At 37.7% G+C, this 17,249-nt stretch overlaps 1 protein-coding gene across 2 annotated transcripts in view; it reads right to left on the bottom strand.

The window, feature by feature from the left end:
* The window catches only part of LOC115416642 (uncharacterized), a 28,521-nt gene that overhangs the window by 623 nt on the left and 10,649 nt on the right, over nucleotides 1–17,249 (bottom strand). The window contains exons 3-10 of one of the 2 annotated variants that reach the window (XM_030130483.1): nucleotides 15,709–15,939; nucleotides 14,274–14,649; nucleotides 12,518–12,835; nucleotides 12,406–12,429; nucleotides 12,123–12,297; nucleotides 11,935–12,023; nucleotides 11,749–11,820; nucleotides 2,084–2,214 (exon numbers count right to left, since the gene is read on the bottom strand). In XM_030130483.1, the coding sequence (XP_029986343.1) occupies nucleotides 2,084–2,214; nucleotides 11,749–11,820; nucleotides 11,935–12,023; nucleotides 12,123–12,297; nucleotides 12,406–12,429; nucleotides 12,518–12,835; nucleotides 14,274–14,649; nucleotides 15,709–15,939 (1,416 nt within the window). The remainder of the gene's footprint in view (nucleotides 1–2,083; nucleotides 2,215–11,748; nucleotides 11,821–11,934; nucleotides 12,024–12,122; nucleotides 12,298–12,405; nucleotides 12,430–12,517; nucleotides 12,836–14,273; nucleotides 14,650–15,708; nucleotides 15,940–17,249) is intronic. The other variant, XM_030130484.1, reaches the window with a different exon arrangement.

Below are 17,249 nucleotides of genomic sequence, written 5' to 3'. Positions count from 1 at the left end.
ACCAGCGTCCAAACAGGATGGTTTTCCTCCAATTACCTAGACCAGGGCTGTCAAAGTCCTGTTCTTTCAGGTTCCACATTCAGCCCAGTTTACTCTGCAGTGGGCCGGACCAGGACAATAATAACATGACAACCAATAAATAATGACAACTGCAAATTATTTTAGCGCAAAAAATAACATTCAATTCTGCCAGTATTTACATTTACAAACTATCCAAACAAAAAGGATGTGAATAACCTGAAAAAAATGAAATTTGTAAAGAAATATAAGTACAGTTTTAACAATATTCTGCCTTGACTTATCATTTCCACATGTACCTTACAGATCTGATTCTACACAGACATGAAACATTCAGTAACCGGCAGAATATTGTTAAAACTGCACTTTATTTACTTCAGACATTTTAGGTTATTCACATTTTATTGTTACAGGACAGTTTTCTTAATGTAAACATTTTCATAGTTTAATGTTTTTTGCACTAAGTCAAAGAGAAAAAAATGGTGTTGTCATTATTTATATATTATTATGATATTATTTTTAGTTTGATGCCCTAACTTGCACTTTGCTAACTCATCCCGCGGGCTGGATTGGAACTTTTGGCGGGCCGGTTTAGGCCCCCAGGACGCATGTTTGACACCGGTGAGTTAGACAATTTAAAGAACATAAATGCTAAAGCAAATAAAATTTAAAAAAAAAACTATGTCAAATGTATAATCTTATTTCATTTGTATAATTTCTATTTATACTTCAAGCATTCTGTTTATACATATATATATATATATATATATATTTTTTTTTTTTTTTTACTTACATGTGTTTCTATACATTTGAAATGTAAAATATATTGTGAATTTTTCTATCCTTTTTTGATGTATACTGTTACGTATATACAGGGTGGGGAAGCCAAATGTACACTGAACATTTAGTTGTTTTTTCTCAGCAGACACTACGTCAGTTGTTTTGAACCCAAACATATACTGATGTCATAATCATACCTAACACTATTATCCATACCTTTTCACAAACTTTTGCCCATATGAGTAATCAGGAAAGCAAACGTCAAAGAGTGTGTGATTTGCTGAATGCACTCGTCACACCAAAGGAGATTTCCAAAATAGTTGGAGTGTCCATAAAGACTGTTTATAATGGAAAGAAGAGAATGACTATGAGCAAAACTATTACCAGAAAGTCTGGAAGTGGAGGAAGCAACAAAAAACGTACCAAAGCTTTTATTAAAGCTCTCAAATCCAAAATCCTAAAGGATCCAACCAAATCCAGGAGAAAAATGGCAATTGAACTTGAGGTAGACAACAGGACTGTTAGAAATGCAGTAAAATAGGATTTGAAGTTCAAATCTTACACAAGAACACCAAAACATTTGTTGACAACAGCAACAAATCCAACTTTAGCAATTTTTGGGAATCCTGTTTATGTCCGCCTCCTAGCCCCGATCTAAACCCTCTGGATTCTGCTGTTTGGGGCGTTTTAGAACATGCTACCAATAGAACATCACACGGGAATGTGGACTTTCTTAAAGATACTATTAAAGAAGAATGGGAGAAGTTGTCACCTGAATGTTTGAGGAACACTTGCGCAAGTTTCAGGAAGCGTGTGAAGGCAGTTATTGAGAAAGAAGGAGGACACATAGAATAAAAACATTTTCTATTATGGACATTTTCTTGTGGCAAATAAATTCTCATGACTTTCAATAAACTAATTGGTCATACACTGTCTTTCAATCCCTGCCTCAGAATAGTGTACATTTTGCTTCCCCACCCTGTATACTGTTCAATTGTTCAAATAAAAAAAAAAAAAACTGTAAAAAAAAAATATTTGGTTTTTGTCTGTGAGATGTTCATGTGCTCTCAAAGCTGCAAATCTCTTTCCACACTGACACCTGTTCCTAATACGAACACGTCTGTGGTTCAGTTTCTGCACCACAGACTGTTGAAGCCCAGCTCTGTTACTGGAGGTTTTTCTGCTCCTCCTGTCGGCTCTCAGTCACATGAGCTACAGCTGGTTCAGCTGTTTGTTTACATCCCTCCCTTTCTACAATACCAGGTGACTCCATTTCCCAGCGTACCTAGCGGCCTCTTCCTCTTCCTGGGCTGAGTGAAGTCAGGAAACAACAGGACTCTGCGCCTCCTCTGCTGACCAATCAGAAGCAGCGCTCCGTCCTTCTCTCTGGGCTCCTCAAAGATGGTCTCCAGACTCCTGAAACACCCACACAACAGCATTCTGGGACCTGTAGTTCAACCTACATTTGTAGTTTTAACTTGGTAGCAGTTGTAGTTTTTAACCCACAAGCAAAGTGTATTTGGTTGGTATTTGTAGTTTTAATCAGTTGGTGAATGTGGTTAGAATTTGTATGTTTTAGCAGAATAGCAGACGGTAGTGGTTTTCCTCCTGTTAGCAGTAAGTATTTGTAGTTTTTTTACCTGTTAGAGGTTAGTATTTGTAGTTTTCTACCTATTAGCTGTTAGTATTTGTAGTTCTCCACCTTTTAGCGGTTGCTATTTGTAGTTTTTACCTGTTAGTGGTTAGTATTTGTAGTTTTCTACCTGTTAGTCGTTAGTATTTGTAGTTTTCTACCTGTTAGTCGTTAGTATTTGTAGTTTTCTACCTCTTAGTCTTTCGTATTTGTAGTTTTCTACCTCTTAGTCGTTAGTATTTGTAGTTTTCTACCTGGTAGTCGTTAGTATTTGTAGATTTTACCTGTTAGTCGTTAGTATTTGTAGTTTTCTACCTCTTAGTCGTTAGTATTTGTAGTTTTCTACCTGTTAGTTGTTAGTATTTGTAGTTTTCTACCTGTTAGTTGTTAGTATTTGTAGTTTTCTACCTGTTAGTTGTTAGTATTTGTAGTTTTCTACCTGTTAGTCGTTAGTATTTGTAGTTTTCTACCTGGTAGTCGTTAGTATTTGTAGTTTTCTACCCCTTAGTTGTTCGTATTTGTAGTTTTCTACCTGTTAGTGGTTAGTATTTGTAGTTTTCTACCTGTTAGTGGTTAGTATTTGTAGTTTTCTACCTGTTAGTCGTTAGTATTTGTAGTTTTCTACCTCTCAGTCTTTCGTATTTGTAGTTTTCTACCTGTTAGTCGTTAGTATTTGTAGTTTTCTACCTCTTAGTCTTTCGTATTTGTAGTTTTCTACCTGTTAGTCGTTAGTATTTGTAGTTTTCTACCTCTTAGTCGTTAGTATTTGTAGTTTTCTACCTGTTAGTCGTTAGTATTTGTAGTTTTCTACCTGTTAGTGGTTAGTATTTGTAGTTTTCTACCTGTTAGTCGTTAGTATTTGTAGTTTTCTACCTGTTAGTGGTTAGTATTTGTAGTTTTCTACCTCTTAGTCGTTAGTATTTGTAGTTTTATATCTGTTAGTCGTTAGTATTTGTAGTTTTCTACCTCTTAGTCTTTCGTATTTGTAGTTTTCTACCTGTTAGTCGTTAGTATTTGTAGTTTTCTACCTGTTAGTGGTTAGTATTTGTAGTTTTCTACCTGTTAGTCGTTAGTATTTGTAGTTTTCTACCTGTTAGTCGTTAGTATTTGTAGTTTTCTACCTCTTAGTCTTTCGTATTTGTAGTTTTCTACCTGTTAGTCGTTAGTATTTGTAGTTTTCTACCTGTTAGTGGTTAGTATTTGTAGTTTTCTACCTCTTAGTCTTTCGTATTTGTAGTTTTCTACCTCTTAGTCGTTCGTATTTGTAGTTTTTACCTGTTAGTTGTTAGTATTTGTAGTTTTCTACCTCTTAGTCGTTAGTATTTGTAGTTTTCTACCTGTTAGTGGTTAGTATTTGTAGTTTTATACCTGTTAGTCGTTAGTATTTGTAGTTTTCTACCTCTTTGTCGTTAGTATTTGTAGTTTTCTACCTGTTAGTCGTTAGTATTTGTAGTTTTCTACCTGTTAGTGGTTAGTATTTGTAGTTTTCTACCTGTTAGTCGTTAGTATTTGTAGTTTTCTACCTGTTAGTGGTTAGTATTTGTAGTTTTCTACCTCTTAGTCGTTAGTATTTGTAGTTTTATATCTGTTAGTCGTTAGTATTTGTAGTTTTCTACCTCTTAGTCTTTCGTATTTGTAGTTTTCTACCTGTTAGTCGTTAGTATTTGTAGTTTTCTACCTGTTAGTGGTTATTTGTAGTTTTCTACCTGTTAGTCGTTAGTATTTGTAGTTTTCTACCTGTTAGTCGTTAGTATTTGTAGTTTTCTACCTCTTAGTCTTTCGTATTTGTAGTTTTCTACCTGTTAGTCGTTAGTATTTGTAGTTTTCTACCTGTTAGTGGTTAGTATTTGTAGTTTCTACCTGTTAGTGGTTAGTATTTGTAGTTTTATACCTTAGTCGTTAGTATTTGTAGTTTTCTACCTCTTTGTCGTTAGTATTTGTAGTTTTCTACCTGTTAGTCGTTAGTATTTGTAGTTTTCTACCTGTTAGTGGTTAGTATTTGTAGTTTTATACCTGTTAGTCGTTAGTATTTGTAGTTTTCTACCTCTTAGTCTTTCGTATTTGTAGTTTTCTACCTCTTAGTCTTTCGTATTTGTAGTTTTCTACCGGTTAGTCGTTAGTATTTGTAGTTTTCTACCTGGTAGTCGTTAGTATTTGTAGTTTTCTACCTGGTAGTCGTTAGTATTTGTAGTTTTCTACCTGTTAGTCTTTCGTATTTGTAGTTTTCTACCTGTTAGTCGTTAGTATTTGTAGTTTTCTACCTGGTAGTCGTTAGTATTTGTAGTTTTCTACCTGTTAGTCGTTAGTATTTGTAGTTTTCTACCTCTTAGTCGTTAGTATTTGTAGTTTTCTACCTGGTAGCAGTAAGTATTTGTAGTTTTTGACCTGTTAGTGGTTAGTATTTGTAGTTTTCTACCTGGCAGTCGTTAGTATTTGTAGTTTTCTACCTGTTAGTTGTTAGTATTTGTAGTTTTCTACCTGTTAGTCGTTAGTATTTGTAGTTTTCTTCCTGTTAGTCGTTAGTATTTGTAGTTTTCTACCTCTTAGTCTTTCGTATTTGTAGTTTTCTACCTCTTAGTCGTTAGTATTTGTAGTTTTCTACCTGGTAGTCGTTAGTATTTGTAGTTTTCTACCTCTTAGTCGTTAGTATTTGTAGTTTTCTACCTGGTAGTCGTTAGTATTTGTAGTTTTCTACCTGGTAGTCGTTAGTATTTGTAGTTTTCTACCTGGTAGTCGTTAGTATTTGTAGTTTTCTACCTGTTAGTCGTTAGTATTTGTAGTTTTCTACCTCTTAGTCGTTAGTATTTGTAGTTTTCTACCTGGTAGCAGTAAGTATTTGTAGTTTTTGACCTGTTAGTGGTTAGTATTTGTAGTTTTCTACCTGGTAGTTGTTAGTATTTGTAGTTTTCTACCTGTTAGTCGTTAGTATTTGTAGTTTTCTACCTCTTAGTCTTTCGTATTTGTAGTTTTCTACCTCTTAGTCATTCGTATTTGTAGTTTTCTACCTATTAGCTGTTAGTATTTGTAGTTCTCCACCTGTTAGCAGTTGCTATTTGTAGTTTTCTACCTGTTAGTCGTTAGTATTTGTAGTTTTCTACCTGGTAGTCGTTAGTATTTGTAGTTTTCTACCTGTTAGTCGTTAGTATTTGTAGTTTTCTACCTGTTAGTCGTTAGTATTTGTAGTTTTCTACCTCTTAGTCTTTCGTATTTGTAGTTTTCTACCTCTTAGTCTTTCGTATTTGTAGTTTTCTACCTCTTAGTCGTTAGTATTTGTAGTTTTATACCTGTTAGTCGTTAGTATTTGTAGTTTTCTACCTGTTAGTTGTTAGTATTTGTAGTTTTCTACCTCTTAGTCGTTAGTATTTGTAGTTTTATACCTGTTAGTCGTTAGTATTTGTAGTTTTCTACCTGTTAGTTGTTAGTATTTGTAGTTTTCTACCTCTTAGTCGTTAGTATTTGTAGTTTTATACCTGTTAGTCGTTAGTATTTGTAGTTTTCTACCTCTTAGTCTTTCGTATTTGTAGTTTTCTACCTCTTAGTCGTTAGTATTTGTAGTTTTCTACCTCTTAGTCGTTAGTATTTGTAGTTTTCTACCTGTTAGTCGTTAGTATTTGTAGTTTTCTACCTGTTAGTCGTTAGTATTTGTAGTTTTCTACCTCTTAGTCTTTCGTATTTGTAGTTTTCTACCTCTTAGTCTTTCGTATTTGTAGTTTTCTACCTGTTAGTGGTTAGTATTTGTAGTTTTCTACCTGTTAGTCGTTAGTATTTGTAGTTTTCTACCTGTTAGTCGTTAGTATTTGTAGTTTTCTACCTCTTAGTCTTTCGTATTTGTAGTTTTCTACCTGTTAGTGGTTAGTATTTGTAGTTTTCTACCTGTTAGTCGTTAGTATTTGTAGTTTTCTACCTCTTAGTCTTTCGTATTTGTAGTTTTCTACCTGTTAGTGGTTAGTATTTGTAGTTTTCTACCTGTTAGTCGTTAGTATTTGTAGTTTTCTACCTATTAGCTGTTAGTATTTGTAGTTCTCCACCTGTTAGCAGTTGCTATTTGTAGTTTTTACCTGTTAGTGGTTAGTATTTGTAGCTTTCTACCTGTTAGTGGTTAGTATTTGTAGTTTTCTACCTATTAGCTGTTAGTATTTGTAGTTCTCCACCTGTTAGCAGTTGCTATTTGTAGTTTTCTACCTGTTAGTCGTTAGTATTTGTAGCTTTCTACCTGTTAGTCGTTAGTATTTGTAGTTTTCTACCTCTTAGTCTTTCGTATTTGTAGTTTTCTACCTGTTAGTCGTTAGTATTTGTAGATTTTACCTGTTAGTTGTTAGTATTTGTAGTTTTCTACCTCTTAGTCGTTCGTATTTGTAGTTTTCTACCTGTTAGTGGTTAGTATTTGTAGTTTTATACCTGTTAGTCGGTAGTATTTGTAGTTTTCTACCTGTTAGTCGTTAGTATTTGTAGTTTTCTACCTGTTAGTCGTTAGTATTTGTAGTTTTCTACCTGTTAGTCGTTATTATTTGTAGTTTTCTACCTCTTAGTCTTTCGTATTTGTAGTTTTCTACCTCTTAGTCTTTCGTATTTGTAGTTTTCTACCTGTTAGTCGTTAGTATTTGTAGTTTTCTACCTCTTAGTCTTTCGTATTTGTAGTTTTCTACCTGTTAGTCGTTAGTATTTGTAGTTTTCTACCTCTTAGTCGTTAGTATTTGTAGTTTTCTACCTGTTAGTCGTTAGTATTTGTAGTTTTCTACCTGTTAGTCGTTAGTATTTGTAGTTTTCTACCTCTTAGTCTTTCGTATTTGTAGTTTTCTACCTGTTAGTGGTTAGTATTTGTAGTTTTCTACCTGTTAGTCGTTAGTATTTGTAGTTTTCTACCTCTTAGTCGTTAGTATTTGTAGTTTTCTACCTGTTAGTGGTTAGTATTTGTAGTTTTCTACCTGTTAGTCGTTAGTATTTGTAGTTTTCTACCTGTTAGTCGTTAGTATTTGTAGTTTTCTACCTATTAGCTGTTAGTATTTGTAGTTCTCCACCTGTTAGCAGTTGCTATTTGTAGTTTTTACCTGTTAGTGGTTAGTATTTGTAGCTTTCTACCTGTTAGTCGTTAGTATTTGTAGATTTTACCTGTTAGTTGTTAGTATTTGTAGTTTTCTACCTCTTAGTCGTTCGTATTTGTAGTTTTCTACCTGTTAGTGGTTAGTATTTGTAGTTTTATACCTGTTAGTCTTTCGTATTTGTAGTTTTCTACCTGTTAGTCGTTAGTATTTGTAGATTTTACCTGTTAGTTGTTAGTATTTGTAGTTTTCTACCTCTTAGTCGTTCGTATTTGTAGTTTTCTACCTGTTAGTCGGTAGTATTTGTAGTTTTCTACCTCTTAGTCGTTAGTATTTGTAGTTTTCTACCTGTTAGTCGTTATTATTTGTAGTTTTCTACCTCTTAGTCTTTCGTATTTGTAGTTTTCTACCTCTTAGTCTTTCGTATTTGTAGTTTTCTACCTGTTAGTCGTTAGTATTTGTAGTTTTCTACCTGTTAGTCGTTAGTATTTGTAGTTTTCTACCTCTTAGTCTTTCGTATTTGTAGTTTTCTACCTGTTAGTGGTTAGTATTTGTAGTTTTCTACCTGTTAGTCGTTAGTATTTGTAGTTTTCTACCTCTTAGTCTTTCGTATTTGTAGTTTTCTACCTGTTAGTGGTTAGTATTTGTAGTTTTCTACCTGTTAGTCGTTAGTATTTGTAGTTTTCTACCTGTTAGTGGTTAGTATTTGTAGTTTTCTACCTGTTAGTCGTTAGTATTTGTAGTTTTCTACCTGTTAGTCGTTAGTATTTGTAGTTTTCTACCTATTAGCTGTTAGTATTTGTAGTTCTCCACCTGTTAGCAGTTGCTATTTGTAGTTTTTACCTGTTAGTGGTTAGTATTTGTAGCTTTCTACCTGTTAGTCGTTAGTATTTGTAGATTTATACCTGTTAGTCTTTCGTATTTGTAGTTTTCTACCTGTTAGTCGTTAGTATTTGTAGATTTTACCTGTTAGTTGTTAGTATTTGTAGTTTTCTACCTCTTAGTCGTTCGTATTTGTAGTTTTCTACCTGTTAGTGGTTAGTATTTGTAGTTTTATACCTGTTAGTCGGTAGTATTTGTAGTTTTCTACCTGTTAGTCGGTAGTATTTGTAGTTTTCTACCTCTTAGTCGTTAGTATTTGTAGTTTTCTACCTGTTAGTCGTTATTATTTGTAGTTTTCTACCTGTTAGTGGTTAGTATTTGTAGTTTTATACCTGTTAGTCGGTAGTATTTGTAGTTTTCTACCTGTTAGTCGGTAGTATTTGTAGTTTTCTACCTCTTAGTCGTTAGTATTTGTAGTTTTCTACCTGTTAGTCGTTAGTATTTGTAGTTTTCTACCTCTTAGTCTTTCGTATTTGTAGTTTTCTACCTCTTAGTCTTTCGTATTTGTAGTTTTCTACCTGTTAGTCGTTAGTATTTGTAGTTTTCTACCTGTTAGTCGTTAGTATTTGTAGTTTTCTACCTCTTAGTCTTTCGTATTTGTAGTTTTCTACCTGTTAGTGGTTAGTATTTGTAGTTTTCTACCTGTTAGTCGTTAGTATTTGTAGTTTTCTACCTCTTAGTCTTTCGTATTTGTAGTTTTCTACCTGTTTGTGGTTAGTATTTGTAGTTTTCTACCTGTTAGTCGTTAGTATTTGTAGTTTTCTACCTATTAGCTGTTAGTATTTGTAGTTCTCCACCTGTTAGCAGTTGCTATTTGTAGTTTTTACCTGTTAGTGGTTAGTATTTGTAGTTTTCTACCTCTTAGTCGTTCGTATTTGTAGTTTTCTACCTGTTAGTGGTTAGTATTTGTAGTTTTATACCTGTTAGTCGTTCGTATTTGTAGTTTTCTACCTGTTAGTGGTTAGTATTTGTAGTTTTATACCTGTTAGTCGTTCGTATTTGTAGTTTTTACCTGTTAGTGGTTAGTATTTGTAGCTTTCTACCTGTTAGTCGTTAGTATTTGTAGTTTTCTACCTCTTAGTCGTTCGTATTTGTAGTTTTCTACCTGTTAGTGGTTAGTATTTGTAGTTTTCTACCTCTTAGTCGTTCGTATTTGTAGTTTTCTACCTGTTAGTGGTTAGTATTTGTAGTTTTATACCTGTTAGTCGTTAGTATTTGTAGTTTTCTACCTGTTAGTCGTTCGTATTTGTAGTTTTCTACCTCTTAGTCGTTAGTATTTGTAGTTTTCTACCTGTTAGTCGTTAGTATTTGTAGTTTTCTACCTGTTAGTCATTAGTATTTGTAGTTTTCTACCTCTTAGTCGGTAGTATTTGTAGTTTTCTACCTGGTAGTCGTTAGTATTTGTAGTTTTCTACCTGTTAGTCGTTAGTATTTGTAGTTTTCTACCTCTTAGTCGTTAGTATTTGTAGTTTTCTACCTGTTAGTCGTTCGTATTTGTAGTTTTCTACCTCTTAGTCGTTAGTATTTGTAGTTTTCTACCTGTTAGTCGTTAGTATTTGTAGTTTTCTACCTGTTAGTCATTAGTATTTGTAGTTTTCTACCTCTTAGTCGTTAGTATTTGTAGTTTTCTACCTGTTAGTCGTTAGTATTTGTAGTTTTCTACCTCTTAGTCTTTCGTATTTGTAGTTTTCTACCTCTTAGTCTTTCGTATTTGTAGTTTTCTACCTCTTAGTCGTTAGTATTTGTAGTTTTCTACCTGGTAGTCGTTAGTATTTGTAGTTTTCTACCTGTTAGTCGTTAGTATTTGTAGTTTTCTACCTGTTAGTCGTTAGTATTTGTAGTTTTCTACCTGTTAGTCGTTAGTATTTGTAGTTTTCTACCTGTTAGTTGTTAGTATTTGTAGTTTTCTACCTGTTAGTCGTTAGTATTTGTAGTTTTCTACCTCTTAGTCTTTCGTATTTGTAGTTTTCTACCTGTTAGTCGTTAGTATTTGTAGTTTTCTACCTGTTAGTCGTTAGTATTTGTAGTTTTCTACCTGGCAGCAGTAAGTATTTGTAGTTTTTGACCTGTTAGTGGTTAGTATTTGTAGTTTTCTACCTGGTAGTTGTTAGTATTTGTAGTTTTCTACCTGTTAGTCGTTAGTATTTGTAGTTTTCTACCTGTTAGTTGTTAGTATTTGTAGTTTTCTACCTGTTAGTCGTTAGTATTTGTAGTTTTCTACCTCTTAGTCTTTCGTATTTGTAGTTTTCTACCTGTTAGTCGTTAGTATTTGTAGTTTTCTACCTGTTAGTCGTTAGTATTTGTAGTTTTCTACCTGGTAGTCGTTAGTATTTGTAGTTTTCTACCTGTTAGTCGTTAGTATTTGTAGTTTTCTACCTCTTAGTCGGTAGTATTTGTAGTTTTCTACCTGGTAGTCGTTAGTATTTGTAGTTTTCTACCTGGTAGTCGTTAGTATTTGTAGTTTTCTACCTCTTAGTCGTTAGTATTTGTAGTTTTCTACCTGTTAGTCGTTCGTATTTGTAGTTTTCTACCTCTTAGTCGTTCGTATTTGTAGTTTTCTACCTCTTAGTCGTTAGTATTTGTAGTTTTCTACCTGTTAGTCGTTAGTATTTGTAGTTTTCTACCTGTTAGTCATTAGTATTTGTAGTTTTCTACCTTAGTCGTTAGTATTTGTAGTTTTCTACCTGTTAGTCGTTAGTATTTGTAGTTTTCTACCTCTTAGTCTTTCGTATTTGTAGTTTTCTACCTCTTAGTCTTTCGTATTTGTAGTTTTCTACCTCTTAGTCGTTAGTATTTGTAGTTTTCTACCTGGTAGTCGTTAGTATTTGTAGTTTTCTACCTGTTAGTCGTTAGTATTTGTAGTTTTCTACCTGTTAGTCGTTAGTATTTGTAGTTTTCTACCTGGCAGCAGTAAGTATTTGTAGTTTTTGACCTGTTAGTGGTTACTATTTGTAGTTTTCTACCTGGTAGTTGTTAGTATTTGTAGTTTTCTACCTGTTAGTCGTTAGTATTTGTAGTTTTCTACCTGTTAGTCGTTAGTATTTGTAGTTTTCTACCTCTTAGTCTTTCGTATTTGTAGTTTTCTACCTCTTAGTCTTTCGTATTTGTAGTTTTCTACCTGTTAGTCGTTAGTATTTGTAGTTTTCTACCTGGTAGCAGTAAGTATTTGTAGTTTTTGACCTGTTAGTGGTTAGTATTTGTAGTTTTCTACCTGTTAGTCGTTAGTATTTGTAGTTTTCTACCTGGTAGTCGTTAGTATTTGTAGTTTTCTACCTGGTAGTCGTTAGTATTTGTAGTTTTCTACCTGGTAGTCGTTAGTATTTGTAGTTTTCTACCTGGTAGTGGTTAGTATTTGTAGTTGTCCACCTGTTAGCGGATGCTATTTGTAGTTTTTACCTGTTAGTCGAAGGTGATTTGTAGTTCTTGTTGGTGTAAATCTCCTCCAGGCTAAATTCTTTCTTCCTTAGCCTACAAATAAAAACACAGATGTCTTCATCACTGCTTTCCTTTTATTGAAAAATGTATTTTATATACAAATGTAAATGTTCATCCTTTTTTCCTCCAAGCCCCACCCCTCCTGACCTTTTGACCTTTGGTAGTCCCATTGGTGTCAGTGGTGTTTCCCGCGGCGACGCCCGTCGTATTCGAATCTGCGACACTCGTTTCCCGCGCTGAAAATATGAACATTTGGTAAACGGTTAAAGCCAGTCTGTTGATAACGACACAAACTAATGACAGTTAAACAAAGGTAAACGCTTCAAAGGCTCCACCTCCTCTTTTTTGCTCAGATACTCAGAGCTGGCTGCTGATTGGCTGGTTTTTAGTGTAGCAGATAGCCCGTTGGCTGAACATGGGGGAAGGGGCGGTGCTCGTCTCCGGGGTAGATGAAGACTCCGAGAGCTGTGATTGGCCCGCTGCCTCTGTCGCCGGGCGGACAAAGTCAGACTGCACACAAACATGTGACGATATTTCAGAAACAAATGCAACAAAAACAACTAAAAGGTCCGTTTTGGAAAGTTCGTCTATGATGAATGAAAGCTGCTTTCCTCTCACCTCGGTGTAAGTGCTCGTATGTAGCTGAAAAAGATCCAAAGCAAAGTTTAAACTGGGTTGAAATGAGTTATTGTCATTAATGAGCTGTTCGTATGAATTTAAAGGAACCAACCAGTGGTCGCTGCTCACAGTGGGCGGAGCCGTGAAGTCCTTCAGAGGACGCAGAGGGTTGGAACAGCCCTCCCCTCTGACTGACACCACCGTCTGCACCGACAGCGCCGATAACCGTAAGATGAGGGCAGGGCTAGAGGAGGAAGAGGAGGAGCACAGCCACAGGTGGAATGCTCTGTGATTGGAGGAGAGGGAAGGGGGAGGGCTGAAATCGGAGAAATGCCATTGGCCGGAGGAAATGTTAAAGCCTTCTGATTGGCTGAAGGTCCGCCCACTCTGTGCTGATTGAAGGAACAAGGCATGCTGGGAAGAGGAGAGGCTGACAGGAAATAGAATACAGAGTAATTAGGAATATTTTAGCAGCAGGTGAACAGTCCGACAGTTGAACAGTTTAACAGTCCAACAGTTGAACAGTCCAACAGTTGAACAGTCTGACAGTTGAATAGTGCGACAGTTGAACAGTGCGACAGTTGAACAGTGCGACAGTTGAACAGTCTGACAGTTGAACAGTCTGACAGTTGAACAGTTTAACAGTCTGAGTTGAACAGTCTGACAGTTGAACAGTTTAACAGTCTGACAGTTGAACAGTCCGACAGTTGAACAGTCTGACAGTTGAACAGTTTAACAGTCTTGAGTTGAACAGTCCGACAGTTGAACAGTCCGACAGTTGAACAGGTTAACAGTCTGACAGTTGAACAGTCCGACGGCTGAACAGTCTGACGGTTGAACAGTCCGACGGTTGAACAGTCTGACAGTTGAACAGTCCGACAGTTGAACAGTCCGACAGTTGAACAGGTTAACAGTCTGACAGTTGAACAGTCCGACGGCTGAACAGTCCGACGGTTGAACAGTCTGACAGTTGAACAGTCCGACAGTTGAACAGTCTGACAGTTGAACAGTCTGACAGTTGAACAGTCTGACAGTTGAACAGTCTGACCCCAGACAGGATCCACAGACCTAGGTTTGGTTTCCTGGGTTTGTGGATCCACCTCCTTGTCTTTTCTTTGTCTTTGGGTGTCTGTAAAACCAGAGCTCCCACTGCTTTAAGAACCTGAAAATACAGTCTCACAACAGCTCCGCCGCATTTTGGATTCAATATTGTTCTTCAGTTTAGACAGGATTGAAGCCAACGCTGTCACTCATCTCCCTCTTTCTGACACTCAGTGGGCGGAACCACAGTGACTTCCACTAGCGGTGACTAGGGCTGTGTATCGGCAAGAATTTGGCGATACTATACAAATCACAATACTAGGATCACGATATGATATATCACGATATATCATGATACTGTTAAAAAAGGAAATTATTTGTTTGTTTTCTTTTTTTTTCAAGATCTTTTCCTGGAAGAACTGAAATGACACCAGAAATCTGCACAAATACTAAACACATTTTTATTTGATCAGAACAGGATCTGTTGTTATATCCCAACATTTTTCTAATTCTCCTAGTTTCCAAAGGAACGAACATCTGCCACTCAGTAAAAACAGTAAAAAGTGCTTTTAGGATGCTTCAAATAACCATTATTTAATAAAACAGTGTTAAATAATAATAAACAAGATAGAAACAATAAAGAAAACCAAAAATGAAAATCCACCATATCTGCATTTGAATAAATACCTAAAAAAATCGATACAGTACTGGAAAATGAAATATCGTGATATATTGCAGAACCAATATTTTCGAACAGCCCTAGCGGTGACGTCACGTGCAGACCCTCTATACGTTGATGTCGTTCGTTATTGGTCGAAGGCTCTCACCTGTAACCGTTCTGCCTGACGACGATGCTGACGGCCTTCTGTGATTGGCCGGCTCCTCCGTGGTCCAAACTGTGCAGAGTGAGTGGCCCCTCCTCCTCTGCGCCTCCTCGGATGGAGACGGCCATCTGACCCACAAACCTCCCACAATCCTCTGCTCTGGAACTCCTCCTCCACCTTTTCCTCCCTCTCCCCTCCTCCTCCTCCTCCTCCTCTTTTCCCCGGTTCCGTCTCCTCCTCCTCCTGCGTCCTGATTGGTTGGGAGACTCTTCACTCTCTGATGAAGATGATGAAGAAGAGGAGGTGGTAGCAGGTGGGAGTTGGGCGTGGCTGATGGAGGGGGAGGAGGTGTGGCCTGAGGTGAACTCAGTCGGCCCTCCAGTAGAAACAGAAGCAGTAGAAACAGTCAGCTGACTGACCTCTGTTCACATGGATATTCTGGATTTATGTTGTTTCACAACAGTTGAAATTAGATTTACAGCGTTTTCTGACCAAAGGAAACTGTGGTGGAACCTCCAAACACTGAAACTGTTCACATCAGCATATAAACCCAAAAACTGGGAGGAACAAGATCACTGTAATAGTCACATCTGATGCCTTTACACAAACAGATGTAAAAGAATAGAATTAATAGAACAAAATGAATATAATATTATTACCCTAGCCATAAGTCACACTGTACAAATGGGAACTGACAGAGCTGGAGGAACTGTAGCTGCCACACTGCACGTCATTTCCACATATTCTGGGAATGCCCAAAAATTAACCATTATTGGAAAGAAATACATAAAGCCATAGAAATTATTTTTCATACCTACTTATCTCTGATTTCAAAACCATGTATTTGGGATGCATTTGTCCAGAGGTCAAAAACATGAACTACTTATTCATTATTCAGCATATTACTGCTGCAGGAAAAAAGGCAAGAACTAAACGATGGATGACACAAGAAGAACCAACAACAGACATAACCATGGGAATTTATAGGATGGAAAGAATAACCTTCACTGTAAACAGGAAGATGGATGTTTTTGTGCAACACTGGGAGGGATGGCTGAGACGAATGCATGAATATGAACCCAAAACCCTCTGAAGGAAACGTGTTTGTGTTTTTATTTATCTTTACTTTCAGATCCTGTACGCCAGGACCACGATGAGCGGCTGGAGATGGATTTGTTTGGTTTTTTTACACCCACTCTCTGGATGTGTGTAGTTTGGTATTTGTTTGCTTTTTTCAATGTGTGAAAAATAATCTGAATTCTTTCAATAAAAGAGAATTTAAAAAAAAAAAAAAAAAGAATATAATTAATTAGATTAACAGGTACCCCCCCCGACTAAACCCTGGACTGGACCCTGGACTAAACCCTGGACTGGACCCTGGACTAAACCCTGGACTGGACCCTGGACTGGACTCACTGCTTCATGGTTCAGTACTCACCAGGTGAGCTGCAGGTAGCTCCGCCCTCTTCTCCTCTGGGCCTCCTCCTCTTCTGCCTGTTCCTCCTGTGGCTCCTCCTCTCCAGAGAATCCAGACGACGGCCCAGAGACGCCAGCGCTCCTCGCAGAAGGCGACGCACCTCCAACCGGTGAGCAGAGAGGAGGCGTGGGAGGAGGGAGGCGCATGGACAGCAGGCACGAGGGGGAGGAGGAGCAGGAGGAGGAGGAGACACTGGACGAGAGAGGAGGATAGGAGGAGGGTTAGAAGGAGAACCGTGGAGGGAGGAAGGAGGAGAACCGTGACGGGAGGGAGGAGGAGAAACAGGAGGAGAATTGTGAAGGGAGGGAGGAGAAACAGGAGGAGAACCATGAAGGAAAGAAGGAGGAGACACAGGAGGAGAACCGTGAAGGGAGGGAGGAGAAACAGGAGGAGAACCATGAAGGGAGGGAGGAGAAACAGGAGGAGAACCGTGAAGGGAGGGAGGAGAAACAGGAGGAGAACCATGAAGGGAGGGAGGAGAAACAGGAGGAGAACCGTGAAGGGAGGGAGGAGAAACAGGAGGAGAACCATGAAGGAAAGAAGGAGGAGAAACAGGAGGAGAACCATGAAGGGAGGGAGGAGAAACAGGAGGAAAACCAGGAAGGGAGGGAGGAGGAGAAACAGAAGGAGAACCGTGAAGGGAAGGAGGAGAAACAGGAGGAGAACCGTGAAGGGAGGGAGGAGAAACAGGAGGAGAACCGTGAAGGGAGGGAGGAGAAACAGGAGGAGAACCATGAAGGAAGGGAGGAGGAGAAACAGGAGAAGAACCGTGAAGGGAGGGAGGAGAGACAGGAGAACCATGAAGGAAAGGAGGAGAAACAGGAGGAGAACCATGAAGGGAGGGAGGAGAAACAGGAGGAGAACCATGAAGGGAAGAAGGAAGAGAAACAGGAGAACCATGAAGGGAGGGAGGAGGAGAAACAGGAGGAGAACCATGAATGGAGGACAGAGGAGAAACAGGAGGAGACACTGGTTGAGGAGGAAGAGTAAAAAAGACAGGAGGAGAAGAAGTGGGGGATGGCAAAGGAGGAGGAGAAAATATGGGAGAGGATAAAGAAGGAGGAGAAAAATCCTGAGGGGAGGAAGGAGTAGAGGTGAGGGAAGAAGGGCAAGGAGGAGGAGAAAATACAGTAGAGGAGGAAACAGGAGGAGGAGGAAGCTGAGACACAAGAGGAGACACAGCAAGAAAAGGAGCAGGAGGAGAACGATGAAGAGGAGCATGAATCAAAGAAGGAGCAGGAGGAGGAGGAGAAAAAGGAGAATGAACAGAGAGAGGAGGACACTGAAGGGAGGAGTAAGAAGGAGAGACAGAAGGAGGAGGAGGGTTAAAAAAGAGACAAAGAGGAGGAGTTGAGGAAGGGGGAGTACAAATCAAAGAAGGAGATACAGGAGGAGGAGGAGGAGACACATGAGGAAATGATGTAGAAAAGGGTGGAAAACTAGAGGAGGAGACAGGAGGAGGAGCAGGAGAAGGATATGGGGGAGGAGGAGGAGAGAAAGAA

Source organism: Sphaeramia orbicularis, unplaced genomic scaffold (assembly GCF_902148855.1).
Source record: "Sphaeramia orbicularis unplaced genomic scaffold, fSphaOr1.1, whole genome shotgun sequence".
Lineage (NCBI taxonomy): Eukaryota > Metazoa > Chordata > Actinopteri > Kurtiformes > Apogonidae > Sphaeramia > Sphaeramia orbicularis.
This window is presented reverse-complemented; position numbering and strand designations above follow the sequence as displayed.